The following is a 17,681-nucleotide window of genomic DNA, read 5'->3' as shown; positions in this document are numbered from 1 at the left end:
GAGAGCCAGGTCTCCGGCTTCTTGAGCGTCTGCGCTCGTCCAGCAGAAGAGCGAAGAATCGCTTCAGCTCCGCCGCAGCTCAAGACTGAGGGGACGGGAGGCGGGCGCCGACGTCTAGGAGCCCGGCTTTAAGGGGCCAAAGCTCCCGAGTAGCCTGAACCGCGGCGGAGAAGAGGCGTCTCGGCCCAGGAGCCCGCCCGGCCGCCTCCATGTTTCAGCTGCCGATCCTCAACTTCAGTCCGCAGCAAGTGGCCGGGGTGTGCGAGACCCTGGAGGAGAGCGGCGACGTGGAGCGCCTGGGGCGCTTCCTGTGGTCGTTGCCGGTGGCGCCGGCGGCGTGCGAGGCGCTCAACCGGAACGAGTCGGTGCTCCGCGCGCGCGCCATCGTGGCCTTCCACGGCGGCAATTACCGCGAGCTATACCACATCCTGGAAAGCCACAAGTTCCCCAAGGAGTCGCACGCCAAGCTCCAGGCGCTCTGGCTCGAGGCGCACTACCAGGAGGCCGAGAAGCTGCGCGGCCGGCCTCTGGGCCCCGTCGACAAGTACCGGGTGCGCAAGAAGTTCCCGCTGCCCCGCACCATCTGGGACGGCGAGCAGAAGACCCACTGCTTCAAGGAGCGCACCCGGCACCTGCTCCGCGAATGGTACCTGCAGGACCCTTACCCCAACCCCAGCAAGAAGCGCGAGCTGGCCCAGGCCACGGGACTCACCCCCACGCAAGTGGGCAACTGGTTCAAAAACCGGCGCCAAAGGGACCGGGCCGCCGCCGCGAAGAACAGGTCAGTAGCCCCGGCCGGGGACGGAGGAGGAAGACGACGGGGAAGGGCGAGCAGCTCACCTCTGCCCAAGCTTTACGTGAGGTACAGGTGGCTGATTCACACAACAGCTAAATTCTAAACCTGGGTCAGCCACATACAATTGTATGTCACGAAACACGATGCACTGAGAAATCAATCGTATTGTGGCTTAAGCTGATGGGCTGCTTGGCACAGCTCGTTAAATCCACTGAATCTAAGCATTATCCAGACTAATTTTAGGCTAGTCTCGCCTGTGGGGCAGACCCGGGTGAGAACAGCCAAAATTATTCTATTTTAAAATGTGATACATTTTCTATTTACAGTTTCATCAGGTCCAACGTGGAGTGCTGGTCCCGGTTTCTATCCGCTCCAGAATAGACATGTTTAGAACAGAGCTGTAATCCTAAACATATTTACTTGGAAGTAAGGCTGTGCTCCTAAGTCCTAATCACAGGTCAGAGGAGGATTCTGCACACATGTGATGATGATGATGACGACGACGATTCTCTGCCAGAGGTTCTCAAAGCAGAGCCTCCTTTGGAATCTTGTCCCAAATACCTTCTCTGGTTCTACAGGTAGACAGATTAGGCTCCCTTCTACCGTGTTCATAATACTGATTCAAGTCAGTTTTGTTGGTTTTGAAGTCTAGCTTTTAGATACAGCTGTCAACATGGAATTAGAAGGTTTGACTTTGCAGGAACCGTTCCAATTCAAGGAAATCTGGTCTGTTGTAACCCCTGGGATTTTTATTTCACTGTCATTGTTTGCGGATTGCAAAGGCAAATGTGCTTGGCAATCACAGCTTTTCACGGTTGATATGTATTCAGGAGTAATCATTCTAACTGCTGTTCATTCATTTTGGAAAGAAATTTTCATTATTTTTGAATGTCTTTTATTTCCTACTATACTAGTTTAAGGAAGGATCTTTAAAAAAGAACTTTCATATGTAAATATCTATTAAAATCCCAATAGGGAGACATAAGTTACAAATTAATATATTGCTATCTGCTTACTTTTAACAATTTAAGATCGACCTGATATGGGATGAATATACAAAACTGAGAATTAATGAAACTTTATTCCATGCAAGTATGTAGAGCTTTGGAAATGGCAGTTATTTTTATATATAATATTTTTAAGGCAATGACTTGACTTAGGTGAATTACATTCCAAAACATCTTTTGGCAGCAGGTGAGGAGATGCAGTTAAAAAACTGAAAAATGATTTTTAATTAATTGATAATTCAAAGAAAATAGTTTTAAAGTCCATTGTAACAATACATTTACAATTATAATTTTTATAATTATAATTTTCTTTGACATTTTTCATTTCGATTATTTATTCAACATATACTTTGAATAAAAGCAGGAATTGAAATGTAAAACATATATGGGATTCCAACTTAACCTGATTTTATTAATGGCTTGCTAGGTTTTAGGGTACAATCCTGCATTTTGTTAGACAGATAAAGCCTTATGACATGTCTATATTCAACAGCAACAAAACTGACTACCAACAGAATTCCAAATAATTATATCTTATGTTTTAAAGCTTCTCTGTTCAAACAGTTTCAATATAAGGCATGCACCATTCCTGTGAGGCCAGATCATTATCTCTTGTTCCATCTCTGTGGAGATAGATTGCAGCTAGGATATGCGCTTTTTGGAAAAATATTAATTGTGGTGGTTTGTAGAATGTAGGTGAGAATTTATGTGGCTAGATAGTAAAATTATTTAAGGTATACATGCCTGTATGGGAATAAATAGGGACTAAACCAAGAAGGTAAGACTTTGCTTGAAAAGAAAGCTTTTCTCTAATAAGGAATTTCTGATTCCATTTAGACATGTTAATTAGCACAAATGACCTCTGTTTTTCAGGAGGCAAACAATGGCTCCCCATTCATGAGTTTGTTGTGTCAAAGTGCAGGAATGTAAAACAATTTAGTCCTACTGACTTCCACAAGACTCAGCTTAAACCCATGAGACATGATACACAGCTGCAGCTAAGGGCTACAGTAAAATACTATCTTTTCCTATATACTTCCTGGAGAAATTACCTTTTAATCAGAGGTTTGCTTCTGAACAAATATTCAAAAGCTCAAGCAATATGAAGTTTTGTCAAGTTTAACTTGGATGTCCTCTTCTTGATATGTAAATGGTCTCACAAGAGATGGAAGGAGAAAATGCATGGGACAATTAATTTGGGGTAACACTGGTATTTAAATTCTTGAATTTGAATGAGGATGATCAATTAGAATTACGAAAAACATACGCAGTTTTAGTCAAATACCATTGAGTTCAGCATTTCCCAAACTGCAGCCTTAAGTGGCAAGTAAATGGTTTCCTTAAATCTTCTAAGATTTAAGAAAAAGTCAATGAAGCAAAACTATAATGAAGACTTGGATGTCTGGTGTGGTGAGGATACAGTTAGGACAGAGATGAGGGCAGGCAAAGCATATAGGACAGCAGATTGCTTAGCTAGCTAATCATTCCATATTATTATCCTCACCTGTTCTTTAAAGCAATTAAAACAATTACTTTTCTGTTCTGTAGATCTGGAAGTAGAACTAAAATGGGTTCTTTTTAATCTGCTGTCTTGAAAGCGGTGTTCAGAAAATATTTTTTCCTATGGGTGTTTTGATTTTATAAGTAAATTAATAGAAAGAAATGTTATGTAAAAATAAGAGTGAGAATAAAAATAAGAAGAGTTTAGAAGGGTTACTTGTACAACTTAAGGGCAAGATTTTTTAAGTTTCATGGAATTTCATGGAGAGAGGGAATTGATTTACCTTCATAGTAGAAAAAAATGTCTTAAACTCATACACATCCCAATTCAATTTTCACTTAAATAGTTGCAACTGGAAAGATAAACAATAGTGTGAAATGAAGAATGAAAAACAATGATTACAGATAAGATGATAAGACCTTCCTCGCGTGCATATACATTTTTTTGTTATTCCATAGTATAATCCAGAATAGATTTGGGAACTGTAATTTCAGTAACAAATTATCCAATCAGCTCTAATTACTTGTGTTACTTATCTGGCAATATAAATGTGTTCATTATTTTTGCTCACATTGCCCACTGCTCTTAGATTAATATTGTTATCTTCTTCGTTATAACAGCAATAGTCAGGCATAACAACAATTGTAACTTGATAAAAAAGTGAGATGATAATAGTAGTACTAGAAATGTATTTTATACATGTATTTTATTTAAGCTCTGAACACTTTTTTCAATGAAAACAATTTTTACAGTTTTCTTAAATATCTTCATAGGTATATTTTTTTAAATATGTTTAACATTTTTTGGGTAGCATACTAATTCCTCAGACATATCTATGACTTGAACTTTTACTAATACTGAATTTACATGTAGAGTGACTGTTATTTGAAAAATAAAAAGGCATCTATATTTATATATGTTCCTGTGGGACATGTGAAGCAATTATAATTGGCATAACAAAGAAAATACCATAATAAGTCTTCTAGGTCTTGCTGAATTTCAATCTTCTAGTATTATGTAGAAATTATTTCCATCAAAAAACGAATTCTTATATAAGATTTAAACTCAAATGTATACATTTTTGAAGACCTAGTAAAATCATATAATTATATTCATATAATTATATAATGTAACTAGAAGAGGTTGGAAAACAAAGCATTTCTAGTGTCTTATACAATATGTATAAAATGAGAAATGCCTTCTAAAAAGAAGCAGCCAAGATATTGTGACTCTATTACAACTACCAATGCAATGCAACAACCAAAACATATAGCATTTTAAGATATAATATAAATATTGGGGGAGAACTACCCAATTCTTAGAATAGCATAGCGGGGACTGCCCTGTAAAATAGGATAGGCAGGTTTAAATACTTGAAAACTAGGTGGAGGGACAAAATGTGATGCTTTATCTGTGATGTTTTTTGACACACATATAGTGATCTACATCCCCTGATACATCCCCTTCATTGATTCACAGGCTTAAAATAAGATATATATGAGCAATCCTCCCACCCAGTCCAGTTCTCATATCCACATGAGTCTCATTTACGAAGTAGGCAGCAGGGTAAGGCGTAGAGAGGGGATGAGGTGTTGGAGTTTATTGTTAGTGGACAACTTAATGGTGGGGGCTGGGGGTGGGGGTTCCATTTGACTGCTTGACTAGCTGCACACTGCGCCTGGACCACAAATTGAGAGCCAGCATAGTACAGTGGTTAAAATATTGGACTAGGAGCAGGGAGCCCCCCCCCCCGTTCTAGACCACCCTCAGCCAAAGAGGCTTGCTAGGTGGGTGACTTTGGGCTAGTCATTCTTTCTGTGCCCAACTATCTCAGAGAGCTGTTGTAGGGAAAAGGAAGAGATACTATGATGCCTTGAGCTCCTGAATGAAAGACAGAATGTGAATCAAATAAATAGTGTACCTCTAGTGTAGACCACAGTTGTATCAACCACACCCCCTCTTCAGTACCTTCTAAACTAGCTTCTTATTCTCAGGACACTACACCATCACTTACATTGAAATAAATTCAGCTGTCACTCCAGTCACATACATGGTGGAGGTGTACCATCTTCTCCTTCACCTTGAATGGCAAATTGATCTGACTCAGTCTCCTGGGGAGATACCAAACTGGGGTGTGGGGTGTGGGATGGGGTAGTTAATAGAATTCTATGCTCAGCAATTTATTTGTAACAGAAAAGAGCTATACTTATCCAGAGAAGCCTGCAAGAACATTCTCTCTATTATTTATCTCCCTCCTCTAATTTTCAGAAGTATCCAAATTCTGATTGAAGAAATTCCCCTTTGCTATCTTGGCCATGGATATATTTATTTTTCATACAGTGATTGATTCTTGGTCTAATCAAAACTTATCCTAGGAGAGAAATGAGAGCTTAATATCACCTAAGATACTTCCTAATATAAGGAAGGCTGAATATGGTGTCAGTCTTGCTTTGAAGTGAAGAAGGTAGATGCTAGCTAGGGTAGAGTTGATATGTGAGGAGGCAGAGAAAATGGGCATTGACAATGCACAGAACTTTATTGTGTCAAAGAAATTAGTGAGGGGGGGAATATGGGAGAATGTAAAGGTATTTTGTGATGCAAAGGTAAGTTGATAGGTTGGTGAGACTCTTTGCAAATGAGGTCTGTAAAGGATGTTAGCTTTGTGAGAAATTGTATGTATATGGGATTCTGAGAATGACTGGCATGTATCAGAAGTCTGGGAAAATCTCTCTTCCCAAAACAAACCTCCAAAGAGCTTAGCCTTAGTAAACTTAGAGTAAACACTAAGTTTACTATGGGCCACTCCCCATCACTGAGTTAAAGTGCTATCCAACCATCCTTGAGTTGGCATGAAACATCAGAATAACATCTACTGACCCCAATGTCAATCCCTATTGTACTTTATTGTATCTGTTCCTAGGCATTGCCAAATGATGCTGTCCCAGTTTGAGAGTGCCAATCATAATAGGCTTGGTGACTGGAATTTTCTGCTTTGGTTTTGCTGCCAGCCACTTTCAGCATGTCATCAGCCAATGGGAGAACCATCCACCATTTAGGGCACTGCAGCAAAAATAAGATGGCCTTATTTCAGGACTCTGGATTGTTCCCCCTCACCCACCAGACCAGTCATCCCATTTGATCATCTCCCAACTCAAGTTAAAATAATATAAAATAAAGAAGCATACAGTATGGGAAAACATCAGGGCAATAGTTGCAGAGAGGAAGAAACCAGATCCTGGTATAATTGTTCGACTAGCTGGGTCTGATAGAGCAAAATAACTAAAACCAACTAGCTACTGGGTCACCAAGGGTGGGCTGAGGAAGGATTGACACTGGCAGATACAGGGAAACTGCAAGTAGACAAACAAAAACCCAGTTAACAGCCCTCAGTATTCTCTGGATACTGCAGTGAGGAAATGCAGAGCTTTTCTCTGCATTTTTACTGCATTTTAAAGATACATTTCAGGATACTACTGTATTGAAATGAGTTCACACAATGTGCCATTCTTACCCCTGGATTAAAATACTAGAAGTCAGCTCTTTTCTATTTTTTTGGATGCCTGGAGAGAAGTTGAGTGTCAGAAATACAGAAGGAAGTGACAGGTATGGGAATCCAGGAAACAAAGTGCTGATGGAGAGGGGGAAGCTGGCCGTAGCAGGGGCTGACTAGTGACCAAAAGACAAGTCTGATGGCTGTGCTTCCCCATTCTTACAGTACACACCTTCGCTCCCACAAAAGATTATCTTTGTCTCCAATGGGTCACAAACCATTACAGATTTTATGGTGGTGGGATAATGTTGGCTTAAGAGGGAAAACACTCTATACGAGTACTACTAATGATAATTTAAGGTTATCTTGCACATAAGCATGGGACAAGATGAGATTAATGTCATGAAGCCAAGGGGAAAAATTGGTTTTGCAGAGTATGATTGTGCCATTGTAAGTACAAGTGGGTATAAAGTCAAAATCAAGTTAGTTGACTCATTAAAACATTTTATTTGGTCTCCCATCTCTTTTCCTTGACCTGGACTGTGTATTATCTCGATGTCTGTGTGTGCCTTTGAGTCAGTGTTGACTCCTGGCAACTGCCTGGGTACGTCCCTACAGTTTTCTTGGCAAGGTTTTTCAGAAGTGGTTTGCCATTGCCTCCTTCCTAATGCTGAGAGAGAATGACTGGCCCAAGGTCACCCAGTTGGCTTTGTGCCTAAGAAAGGACTAGAACTCCCAGTCCCCCAGTTTCTAGCCTGGTGCTTTCACCATCACCACTACACCAAACTGGCTGTCTTACTTATTATCAGTTATATTATCTCAGAGAATCCCTGAAGAGAAGCCACAAATTTACTGAAAGCAACTGGGGATTGCAACATGTTGCTTCAGTGAAAGATTTCCAACATTTGATCAGGATAAAGATGTAGAAAAAAGGTTTTGTTATGGAATGAGATTGTGATGTTAACATACAGAGCTGTTTTATATCGGCTGCTTGCTGAGGATAATGGGAAATGCAGTGCAGTACATTTAGAGGGCCAACATTGGTGAAGATTATTCTAGTTATTCGAGCACTATTATTTTTAGTGCTACAACCTTGATCTTGTGTTTGCAAATAATAGGAAAGAAACAGTCCTGTTGTTGGATTTTAGTGGCTACACTCCAGATTTAAACCTGTCAAACCCAGTGTTCCTTGTCTGAGTTGTGATCATCTTTCAGTAGAAAATAATAAATACAGACAGGAATTATGGTTGAAAGTCAAAACGGTCATAAACCATTAAGTAATATGATCAGTGGGGTCACATTTTTTGACAAAAAATCAGAATAATTCATTTACAAATTGCTATCTTTTTGAGGTGATGAGCACTTACGGAATTGTAAATGCATGTTGTGGGAACTCACACAATAGTTACAAAAGTAGGTGTACCCAGTCATACCCATTCACCAAAAGATAACTGATATACTGCTACTGCCTTCACTTTTCTGACCTGGATGTTCTCTATCACCCTTTATCTTTTATTTGGACACTGTAGACAATATTTGATGGAAAATATTTTTTATTTTCTAATAATGTCTTTGAAGCTTATGTAAGATCCAGAGGCATTCTGGTAAAGAAAAAGAATGCTGGAAAGAAAAAAATCGTTAAGGTACAGTGAAGCTGAGATGTTGAAGACAAGGTGAAAGCAGAATGGAGGAGTCTGGCAAAAGGACAGATATTCTTATTTAGAGGAGCAAGATTCCTAGATTGAGCCATAGTCAATTACATGTAGCCAGATATTTTGACACTTTCCAAAGTTCATTATTAATCAAACATCAAAGCATTTCTTATATTTTTCAAGTTCTTGAAACCTGATATAATTTTACAAGGTTTTACTTTTTAAAGATTCGATTTGCTGCCATTTAAAAAGATTATTGATCTATTTTTGTATAATTTGGACTGCAAGTGATTGCAAAAGGAATTTAGAATTTCTAAATATTTACAATAATATTTTATAATAAATTAATGATTAAAGCTGCATTTTGAAGAGGAAGAGACAAAAAGGAAAGCTGTCAAAACGTAATTGTGTAGAATCTTAATATTTTACATTCTATATATGTCTATTCCAAAATCCTATTGTGTTCAATATGTTAATGTCTAGGATAGGTATAAAATGCCAGCTTTTATTATAGTTGTGCCTAAGAGTAGGTAACACACTGTCCATAGACACCTGAGGGCCATAGATATCTCCCATGGACTGGTCATGTTCCTCACCCCTTCTGACTTTATGATGATTTTTTTAAACTCTGAAAAAATCAGGAAGCGCATACATTTCCTAATCAAAGAATTAGCTTCCAGGATCATGTTTATTTCCAGGGCTAGTTGCTGGTGGGACCAAAAAGCATCATATTAGTCTCTATCTCACAATACCAAAAAGCATGGCAAAAGTAGCAGCTCCTTGCCAGCTTTATCCCAAAAAAATTTAAGCAGGCTTAAACCTAATTAATACTGGGATTGGAGACCACCAGGAAACCCAAGGAGTGTCAATCAGTTAAATTAAGGAAAAAAAATCCCCAAAGGAGCAGTGGCAAACTATTTCCCTAATGTTGCCAAGAAAGCTACATAAATGTGTACTGGGAATCATTGACTTGACTGTAAAAATACATCCTATTTGACAATAAAAATATACTTTCTGTGTATATTATGTATGTGTGGGACAGAAAATTCAGGGAAGGTGCTGGACCTTCTGTGGTGGAGGTGAGTTTCTGCAGCCTCCTGCCTATAGCTGGGCCATGCCTGGGGTTAGGTTATAGCTGGCATTAAAAGGGGAGATACTGTGGGGACTTGTCCTAAGATGGGGGGTTATGATTTTGTAGGAACCATGATGGCAGAATGATGCAAAGTGGGCCAAATGGTGGTGACACTTAAGCCAGCAGTAGGTTGGGGAGGGGGGAATGTGGTCTTTGGGTCAGTTTGGTGGGAGTGGGATTTTTTTTTTAAAGGGAACAATTATCTGGGCCTTTCAACATGGAGGGGCTCTCATCCAAAATATAGCTGAGTACTTGAAATGAATAAACGGATCATTATGCTTCATTCAACACAAACTGATTAGTTAAGATATAATGGCAGGATATAAAGCAGTATCAGCCTTTCCCTCACAATCCACGCTGTCGACTTCAGCGGGAAAAAAACAATGGAGGGGAACAATAACGTTGACGTGGGATGTAGCCAGAAGAAAGTGCGGTGTGAGTGGAATATTCTAATTGGTCTTAATCGGGCCCTGGATCCGAGCACCGGCGGAGAAGTCCGCGGGCCGGAAGAGGGGCAGGGACGGGAGAGGGGAGCGGCGCTCGCAACGGCTCAGCCAGGGAAAGGCCGGAGGGCCCGAAAGACGGGCGGCGGGCTGCCCTTCGTGGCGACCTCTGCCCGAATCACGACCGCTCTCTCTTGTCTCTCCCTCTCGCAGGCTCCAGCAACAGGGACTCTCCTCCCAGGGTCCGGGGCGGTCGCTGCCGTCGGAGGAAGAGAGCGCGGGCGAACCGCCGCTCGGCGCCGCCGCCAGTCCCGCCGCCAGCCTGTCCAGTAAAGCCGCCGCTTCCTCGGCCATCTCCATCACCTCCAGCGACAGCGAATGCGATCTGTGAGCAGGAGAGAGGCCCCGCCGAGCCTACGTGGACTAAAGTGCGGAGTCTGCGAGCCGAGGGGCGGACGGAGAGCGGGGATCTGGCGAGGGCGCAGCGGTACCCCGAGGGGCGACCACCGAAACATTCCACGGCCAGCCAGTGCCTGCTTCCCCCGCCGCCTTCAACCCTTTGCCTTGTCCGCAGGCCGGGGTCTCTACTCCTGAGGAACACCAGGAACAGGACTCAGCCAGGCCGCGCCCTGCCGAGGGAAAGACTCCGAAGCCTTTCCTCAACCAGGAGATACTGGGATGTGAGGAGTCAAATACTAAGCGCGGGGCGCACAAAGCGTGCCACCTGCCTCGCCTATTGGAATCTCTCTCGGAATATCCATTGCAAAGACAGTGATTTTTGTTTTATTTTGTTTTTAGTTTTCTTTTATTTTTTATATATAAATATAAATATTTTATATAATGTTTATTGACTTATTTAAATTGCTCTGTTGGTAGATTGTCTTATTTGGTTACCATAATCACTATTATTAATATTATTATGATGATAATTATTATATGGGGCGGTGCCTGTGTGAATAACTGATACTGTATTTCATTTCCTCCCTTTGTGGAGCATGTGCAGGATCTGTTATTGTATGGAGAAGAAGGTCAGCCAGAAAACAGAAGAAACAAATGAAACCAGTATAGTAATATATTTGGTGAGCAAAATAAATTCTGTTATTCCCTTCCTTGTGTTAAAAATTCTTAATCTTGGAAAGAGCAGGTATTGAAAGGGATGAGTAAGTAAGGATGTGAGAAAGGCAGCTAAGAACAATACCTGGCCAGGGGGAATTTGCAAAACAATGGGCTGTGTTTGCAATTTAATTTACCTATGATTAATTGTCTCATCGGACCTACTCAATTAATTCTCTTTTATGGATTCATTCAACACAGAATTATAAACTATCCATAGGGACTGGCTTTGCAGGAACACAGCAACACTACAATGTGGATAGCCAGTTCATTCAGTTATTCTATTGAGCACACAGCCGGTAGACAGTTGGTCCTTTGCACATTTAAGCAGCTCTTGTTCACTTCGGTTTGGTGGCTTGTTCATTTACAAAGAAAATTATTGCTCCTTGGTCATTACTGGGTCTTTCCCCCACTGCCGAGGATTTTATGATTTAGGGATAAAATGATCTTACCGGCCAGATTGAACCAGAGATAAAGGAGGGGAAGAAAAGAGAATGAGGGGACAGAAATGCATTTTCATAAAAACAACAACAAAGCAAAGCTAAGTAAATCTTTTAGCATCCTGGAAAGAGGCTACAATCCATTTTAGCACATTATTTGCAATAAGCCCCCTTAAGTCAATAGGATATATAACTCCTAAGTAACCATGCCTAGGTTTGGACTATACGGTGGTTCTTTGCAGAAAGTAAAGCGGTAGTCATGATGATGATAGTCTTTTCATTTTCTGACTCTTAAATCCTAATTATATGAAGTCATTAAGAGCAGGGTTACAAAATTAATCCTTCTAAATACTATAAAATATAGTTCCATCCCTTTTCAGTATGGAAAATGATAAGAATTGCAGCGGGACTTCGTTTCCTGTAATAAATTTTCCATGGCTAAATTGTAATTGATAAAAACCTGGCCAACACCAGGACCCAGGTATTTTCTGTTAGTCATCTCAGGTTTTAATAGGCATAAACCAAATAACATGCATGGTCCACTTTGAAAATATGCTGTATAAATATGGAACACAATGTGATTTACTGTACACTCTTATCCACTCAGCCATATTGATACTACATAGTGATTTTATTTTTTATTTTATTTATTCAATTTATATAGTCGCCCATCTCAAGCCAGTGATTCATGCCTTAATAGCTTTTCTGCGTACTAACTGCATAGGATCAGCCCCAAGAAGGGTACAATCCTATGTACATGGCACTGGGATCCTAGATATACAGTACGTACTCAGAAAAAGGAAATGAGGCTTACCCTCAGGTAGGTAAATGCAGGACTGAAGTGTTACTTGTAAGCCTCTTTGAATTGCTGTAACTCCATTCCATGTAAGCGTACATAGAATAGGGTTGTGCCCTTAGATACGAAGCATCAGTCTTTAAAATCAAGCTTTTCTTTTCATTCAAAGATCATGTTGCTGCCACCACTGCCCTCCCTACAAATTACTCTGGCTAAGGTTAGAAAATGATACTGGTTTTATTATTGTATTTCTGTTCTGCTTCTTTTCCCCTCCACCACGGAATTAAAATTTCAGTAGACAGACCCTGAGTGTCCCCATCCAGGTTGCGTCCTGACGCTGGGCTACTTGATTGGGACGAGGACACTGGTTATATAATCCTTACCAGAGCCTTTTGACAAATGGGCAAGTTTGTGAGCTGCTAGATATTGCCTCAGTTCACAACTCCATTGAGACAAACTCCTCTGTTTACTTGAACCTGCTGTGGGTCAGGCAGAGAGAGGCAGGCGGAGAGAACCTGCGAATGCTTGCCTGGCATGCTGGATTGCACTCCCACACGGCCGGACAGGCCCGCTCTGGTGGAAGAAGGCAAAAGGCCTTTAGCAGGAGCACCAGCTAAGCTTCTTTAGTGTGAGTGGGTTTTCCCCTTCCCCAGCCAAAGGGATTTTATACCATTATAGAGTTTGAGCACTGATCTTTAAATCACTTGAGCTGTGCTGTTTCAGTCTTGTTTTTCTGTTTTTGCAGAATAAGCTGATTGCTCGCAATTTGGTTTCTTTTCACTGGGAAAAGATAGGGGAGGACAGTCACTCATATTCTCCTGCTGCCCAGTAGTAGGTTACAGGCTAGCCAAAATTTATTATTTTTATTTATTTATGTATTTATTTATTAAACAAATTTATATGGCCACCCAACTCACACACAGTGACTCCAGGCAGCTTACAAAATTAAAATCCACAATATAAAAACCCGTCAACTTCCCACGTGCTGCGGCAGCTACGAACACAATCAGTTCAGCTGTCAGGGAGTTGAGGATGGAAACCATGATGAGACAGTGTTCCAACTCTAGTTCTTTATTGCTCCCAACCTACAGACAGAGACTTGCCAGACAGGCTAGAGCACTAAACTAAAGGAAATAACGCAAACGACTCTAAGGAGGGGCTGCCTTGAACTTCTTAAGCTTCCCAGCCATTTGGTCTGGGCTGTGAAGTCGCTTATCAGTCTGGAATGCTCTCTCCTCCTGGGAACCAGCACCATTGCTGGAATCCACCACATCAGCCACTTGATTGGCTTTGTCTCAACCTGGGGTCCCCAGGCCTGCTGACAGAACCACATCTTCAGGGCCTTTCAGAAAAGCATCAATGTGGAGGCCAATCTAATCTCCAGGGGAATGATGTTCTGCAGGGTGGGAGCCACCACAGAGAAGGCCCCTTTTTGTGGTCCCACTAGATGAACTTCCCTCATATAAGGGACCTGTAACATACCCTGCTTGCCCACTCTGGTGGGCTGGGTAGATGGGCTGGTTGCCCATGCCTCAGTCAGAACTTCTCTTTTTTTTAATTAAAAGAAATCAGAAGGAAGCAAGCTAGAAAGCCCCCTCCAGGGACTGATTACTAGGTGATTAAATGTGTTGGGTGCAATGGTATTCACTTTTGACTGAACAGCAGATAGACCCTGAATATCTTACTCTCCAGGCAACCAGGCAGCATCTTGTTTTTAAGGGAACTCTTAAGTCATCCATCTGGAGTGAATCTTCAGTACATCCCTGTCTTAAAATCACATGTAAGGCAGCAATGAAATATCTGTTGGGAGTGGACAGGGAACATGTTGAGGTTAGGCACAAAGAAAATTTAATGAAGGAATGCTCAATTAATTATTTAGGATCTAGGTCAGCCTTTCCAACCTGGTACCCCTCCAGTTGCCTTGGAGTTCTGCTTGTGTCATCAACAAGCAGCATGTAGTCCAGCACATCAAGCTGGGGAAGGCTGATTGAGGTCATGATCATCATAATTGTCATCATCTTATTCCACTCTTCATCGTTTAAAAGCCCAGAGCACTTTACTATACAGTAAAAACTATCCTTAGAAACAATACATGACAAAATGAAGATACGGTTCATTTGTCTGCCTGAGATGCTGAATCATTCTACTATCCAAAGTGCTGGGGCTAGTTGTAATTCAACAATTCAAATCAATTTAATGTAATGCTAAAGTAACTATTTTCTTCCTGTATACAATCCAGTTAGTATGTAAACCAGTTAGTTCCAATTCTGAGCCAAAGCAGATATATAAGAGTGAGCCAGTCTGCATATGTCCTCAGGATAACAATTCCTTTGCTTGCCTTTTAATGCATGCAGGATAATACAATATCCAACCTAACTGACCCTTTTGCACTTGCTAAACTAATTGCTAACTATAGAATCAGCACACTCTCCATGGAAATTTTATTGTGAGCAGGAAGGTCTCCAGCAGGTCATGGATGCTAGCCAATGGCTTTGGTGTTAAGGTGAGTGTAGACTTGTGTATTGATCTCTGACCTGACCACTTACAGAACTCATATTGAATCTAGGTTTGAAGGTCAGGAACAGAGCATTTGCTGACCAATGTTGCAGGCAAGATACTGCCAAAGGGCATTGCAATATCTTCCCTCTTCCCATTGTTCATAGCAGAGAAGACAGCTCTGTCAGAATTCTTTGTTGCACAGCAAAAACCAAGCATTTGGAATTGGAGACTCTGAAGTGCATATGAATCCTGCCTCAAAATGTTGCAGCATGGAGTGCTTTTGTTTGGCACTCCATGACCTTCTCTAGGACACTCTATAACATTACCATCCCTCCCCTTTTTCAGGCTTCACTTCCCCAACATCATGCAGCATTCCATCATCAGTGAGCAAGTTCATCCATCCCTAAGCTGCATCTTTCTGACTTAGGATTCCTCATCCTAAACATCTGTTGATATCTCTGCCCGTGTTCCCAAACTTTAAATAATATCTCTTTGTCTACAGAGGACAAGGTTTGAGCCCTACTAGGGATCCCCATTGGTAGCTCCTACTTGACCTTGACTGATTTCAAAACAGCTAAGCGGGTTAAGATCTCCTTAGTGCTTGGACAGGAGAGCATCAGGAAATCCAATGCTAAACTGAGAAGTTGGAAAAATATCCCAGAAGGCAATAGGAACTCACTTCCATATTGCTACCAAGAATACATGTCCATGAAGGTCTCAGGAGCTCAACCTGAAGAATTCCCATTACTACATAGATACAGAGATAACTCTGCATAGTCCACTTACTGAAACTTTTATGCACTTCAACAATATTGGGACAGCAATTCTCAGAATTCCTACCCATCATGCTAGCTACTTGTTCAGTGAGCTGCAGTCTCAGCACCTCTGGAGGAGACCAAGTTGGAAAAGCTACTCTGCTGCTATTGGTACAAGAGAAGATATTTAGGAGCCATTTGCTTCATCTGGAGGTAAGAAGCTGAAATGTACAATAACAAGAAGGTCAAAGACTGTTGCTGCTTTGACTGAAGGACTGGAGGGCTAGATAGGGAAGGACCTGCCGACTCCTTACAAACAATCCCCTGCTTTTCGATTAAAAGGAGAAATAGATAAATTGCTGAAATTAAGTGCCTTTATCTTTGCTGCTGAAGAGTTTCAGATCTGTAGAAATATCTCTAAGAGGTGGGCTTTGCTTCCCCCATTCTTTGGATGGGGCACAGGTTGGTTTGAGTTAGGATGGTGGAATACACTAACTTGATATAAGACGGATTGCTGTAATCAATGTACTGTATGTCACTAAAATTAGCATTAAAGGATGAAACAGTCCACATGGAAATACACAGAGACCTTCCTTGGACAGAAGGAAGACAGGAACTGGTTATTTACATTAAACAAAGCAAGGTTTGCCAGAAGTCTGCCTTGACCTGTCTCTCTTTAGCCAAACAAAGAGGAAAATATTGTATCAAAAGTAACCTGAATAGGGAGGGAGGAGAAGTGAAACAGCTTTTCCCCTCTATTCAGTCAGTTGAATACTTCCGTTTCTTTTGAGCAGGAGAGCAGGCTCTAGCTAGGCCTGAATGGGAAAGTCTTGTAAGCTGGTAGGGAGGCTGTCAAACGACTCAGGGTAATAAGCACTAATGAGAGGGTTTGCAGTTCTCCCTGGGACAAAAGGGGCCTGGGAGGGTTCTATTGGGGCTGAATAGCTAGTACGTTTTGGGAAGAGAATGCGGGGGGATGAGTTAGCTGTCAATGGATTGATTTTGCAGGGAGCAAAGGAAAAAAGGGAGACATGAGTCTTGGCTTGGTGCAGCTGTGCACAGAAGCTGTTCCCCTTAACAGGCAGCCTCTTAGCCCCTTTTACCTCCTGCAGGGCAGGGCTAAAGTAGACAAAAGCAAGCTTGGGACCACCAGATAAACAAAAGGGGAAGTAAATGTGGGTTAAATACACACACACATGACACACATATGCACACAGCAGTGATCCTCAAAGCAGTTAAGCAGAGACATGCAAATGGAAAGTCAAATGGGCTCTATAGATTTAAACCAAGATAGATTAATTTAGGAACAGAGGGCTGGGCAATGCTCATATTAGAAAGCAGGGGGATGTCCAGAATATAAATGTTCATTTCCTCTTTTTTATTCATTTGCTGCTGTCACAAATTGATTCTGAAGGTGGTCACAGAGAGCTGGCTGAGCCTGGGCCAAAGATGCTGTATTTGAATCCCTGCTTTTTGTGTTGAATTATTGGGGGCCAATCATAATTGCTTAAGTATCCTACCTCTCATGGTTGTTGCACTGATAAACAGCACAGGAAGCAGGGTCACATATACATTCAGAGTGACTGGAAGGTAGGGCAAGAAGAAAACACTTGGGATGGGTCAAGGGGTTTTCCTTTTAGATTCTAAAATCTGCATTTCATTTTTATTTATTTGACCTGCAAGGGCTGCAGGGGACATGGCTGGCAATGTGGCGTTAGCACTGGTGTGGTCAGGTCTGAAATTTTAGACTATTTTTTATTGAGGGGGGATTTAGGAAGAAGCTTACACAAAAATAACTTATGTTTAAGGCAAAAATTGCACTTCAGGATACAGTAATGGCTATTTTGATTCCAATATTTAAGGCAGTGTTTCTCAACCTTGGCAACTTTAAGCTGGCTGGGGAATTCTGGGAGTTGAAGTCCACCCATCTTAAAGTTGCCAAGGTTGAGAAACACTGGTTTAAGGTATGATCCAGGAGAGGCTTGGGAACTGCAAAAATAGATATGGGAGCAATGGAGAGGATTAACTGAAATGCTTGAATTCTGGTGGATGAAATA

The 17,681-nt window shown here is 41.4% G+C and overlaps 1 protein-coding gene across 1 annotated transcript; it reads left to right on the top strand.

Annotated features, from left to right (window-relative positions):
- Window positions 1–209: 209 nt before the first annotated feature.
- SIX6 (SIX homeobox 6) lies at window positions 210–10,412 on the top strand. The gene is made up of 2 exons (XM_063293937.1): window positions 210–781; window positions 10,235–10,412. Exons 1-2 carry the CDS (start codon window positions 210–212, stop codon window positions 10,410–10,412), a joined length of 750 nt encoding a protein of 249 aa, XP_063150007.1.
- The last annotated feature ends 7,269 nt before the right edge of the window (window positions 10,413–17,681 follow it).

Source organism: Candoia aspera, chromosome 1, assembly GCF_035149785.1.
Source record: "Candoia aspera isolate rCanAsp1 chromosome 1, rCanAsp1.hap2, whole genome shotgun sequence".
NCBI lineage: Eukaryota > Metazoa > Chordata > Lepidosauria > Squamata > Boidae > Candoia > Candoia aspera.
The sequence above is the reverse complement of the archived record's forward strand: the minus strand, read 5'-3'. Positions and strand labels throughout refer to the sequence as shown.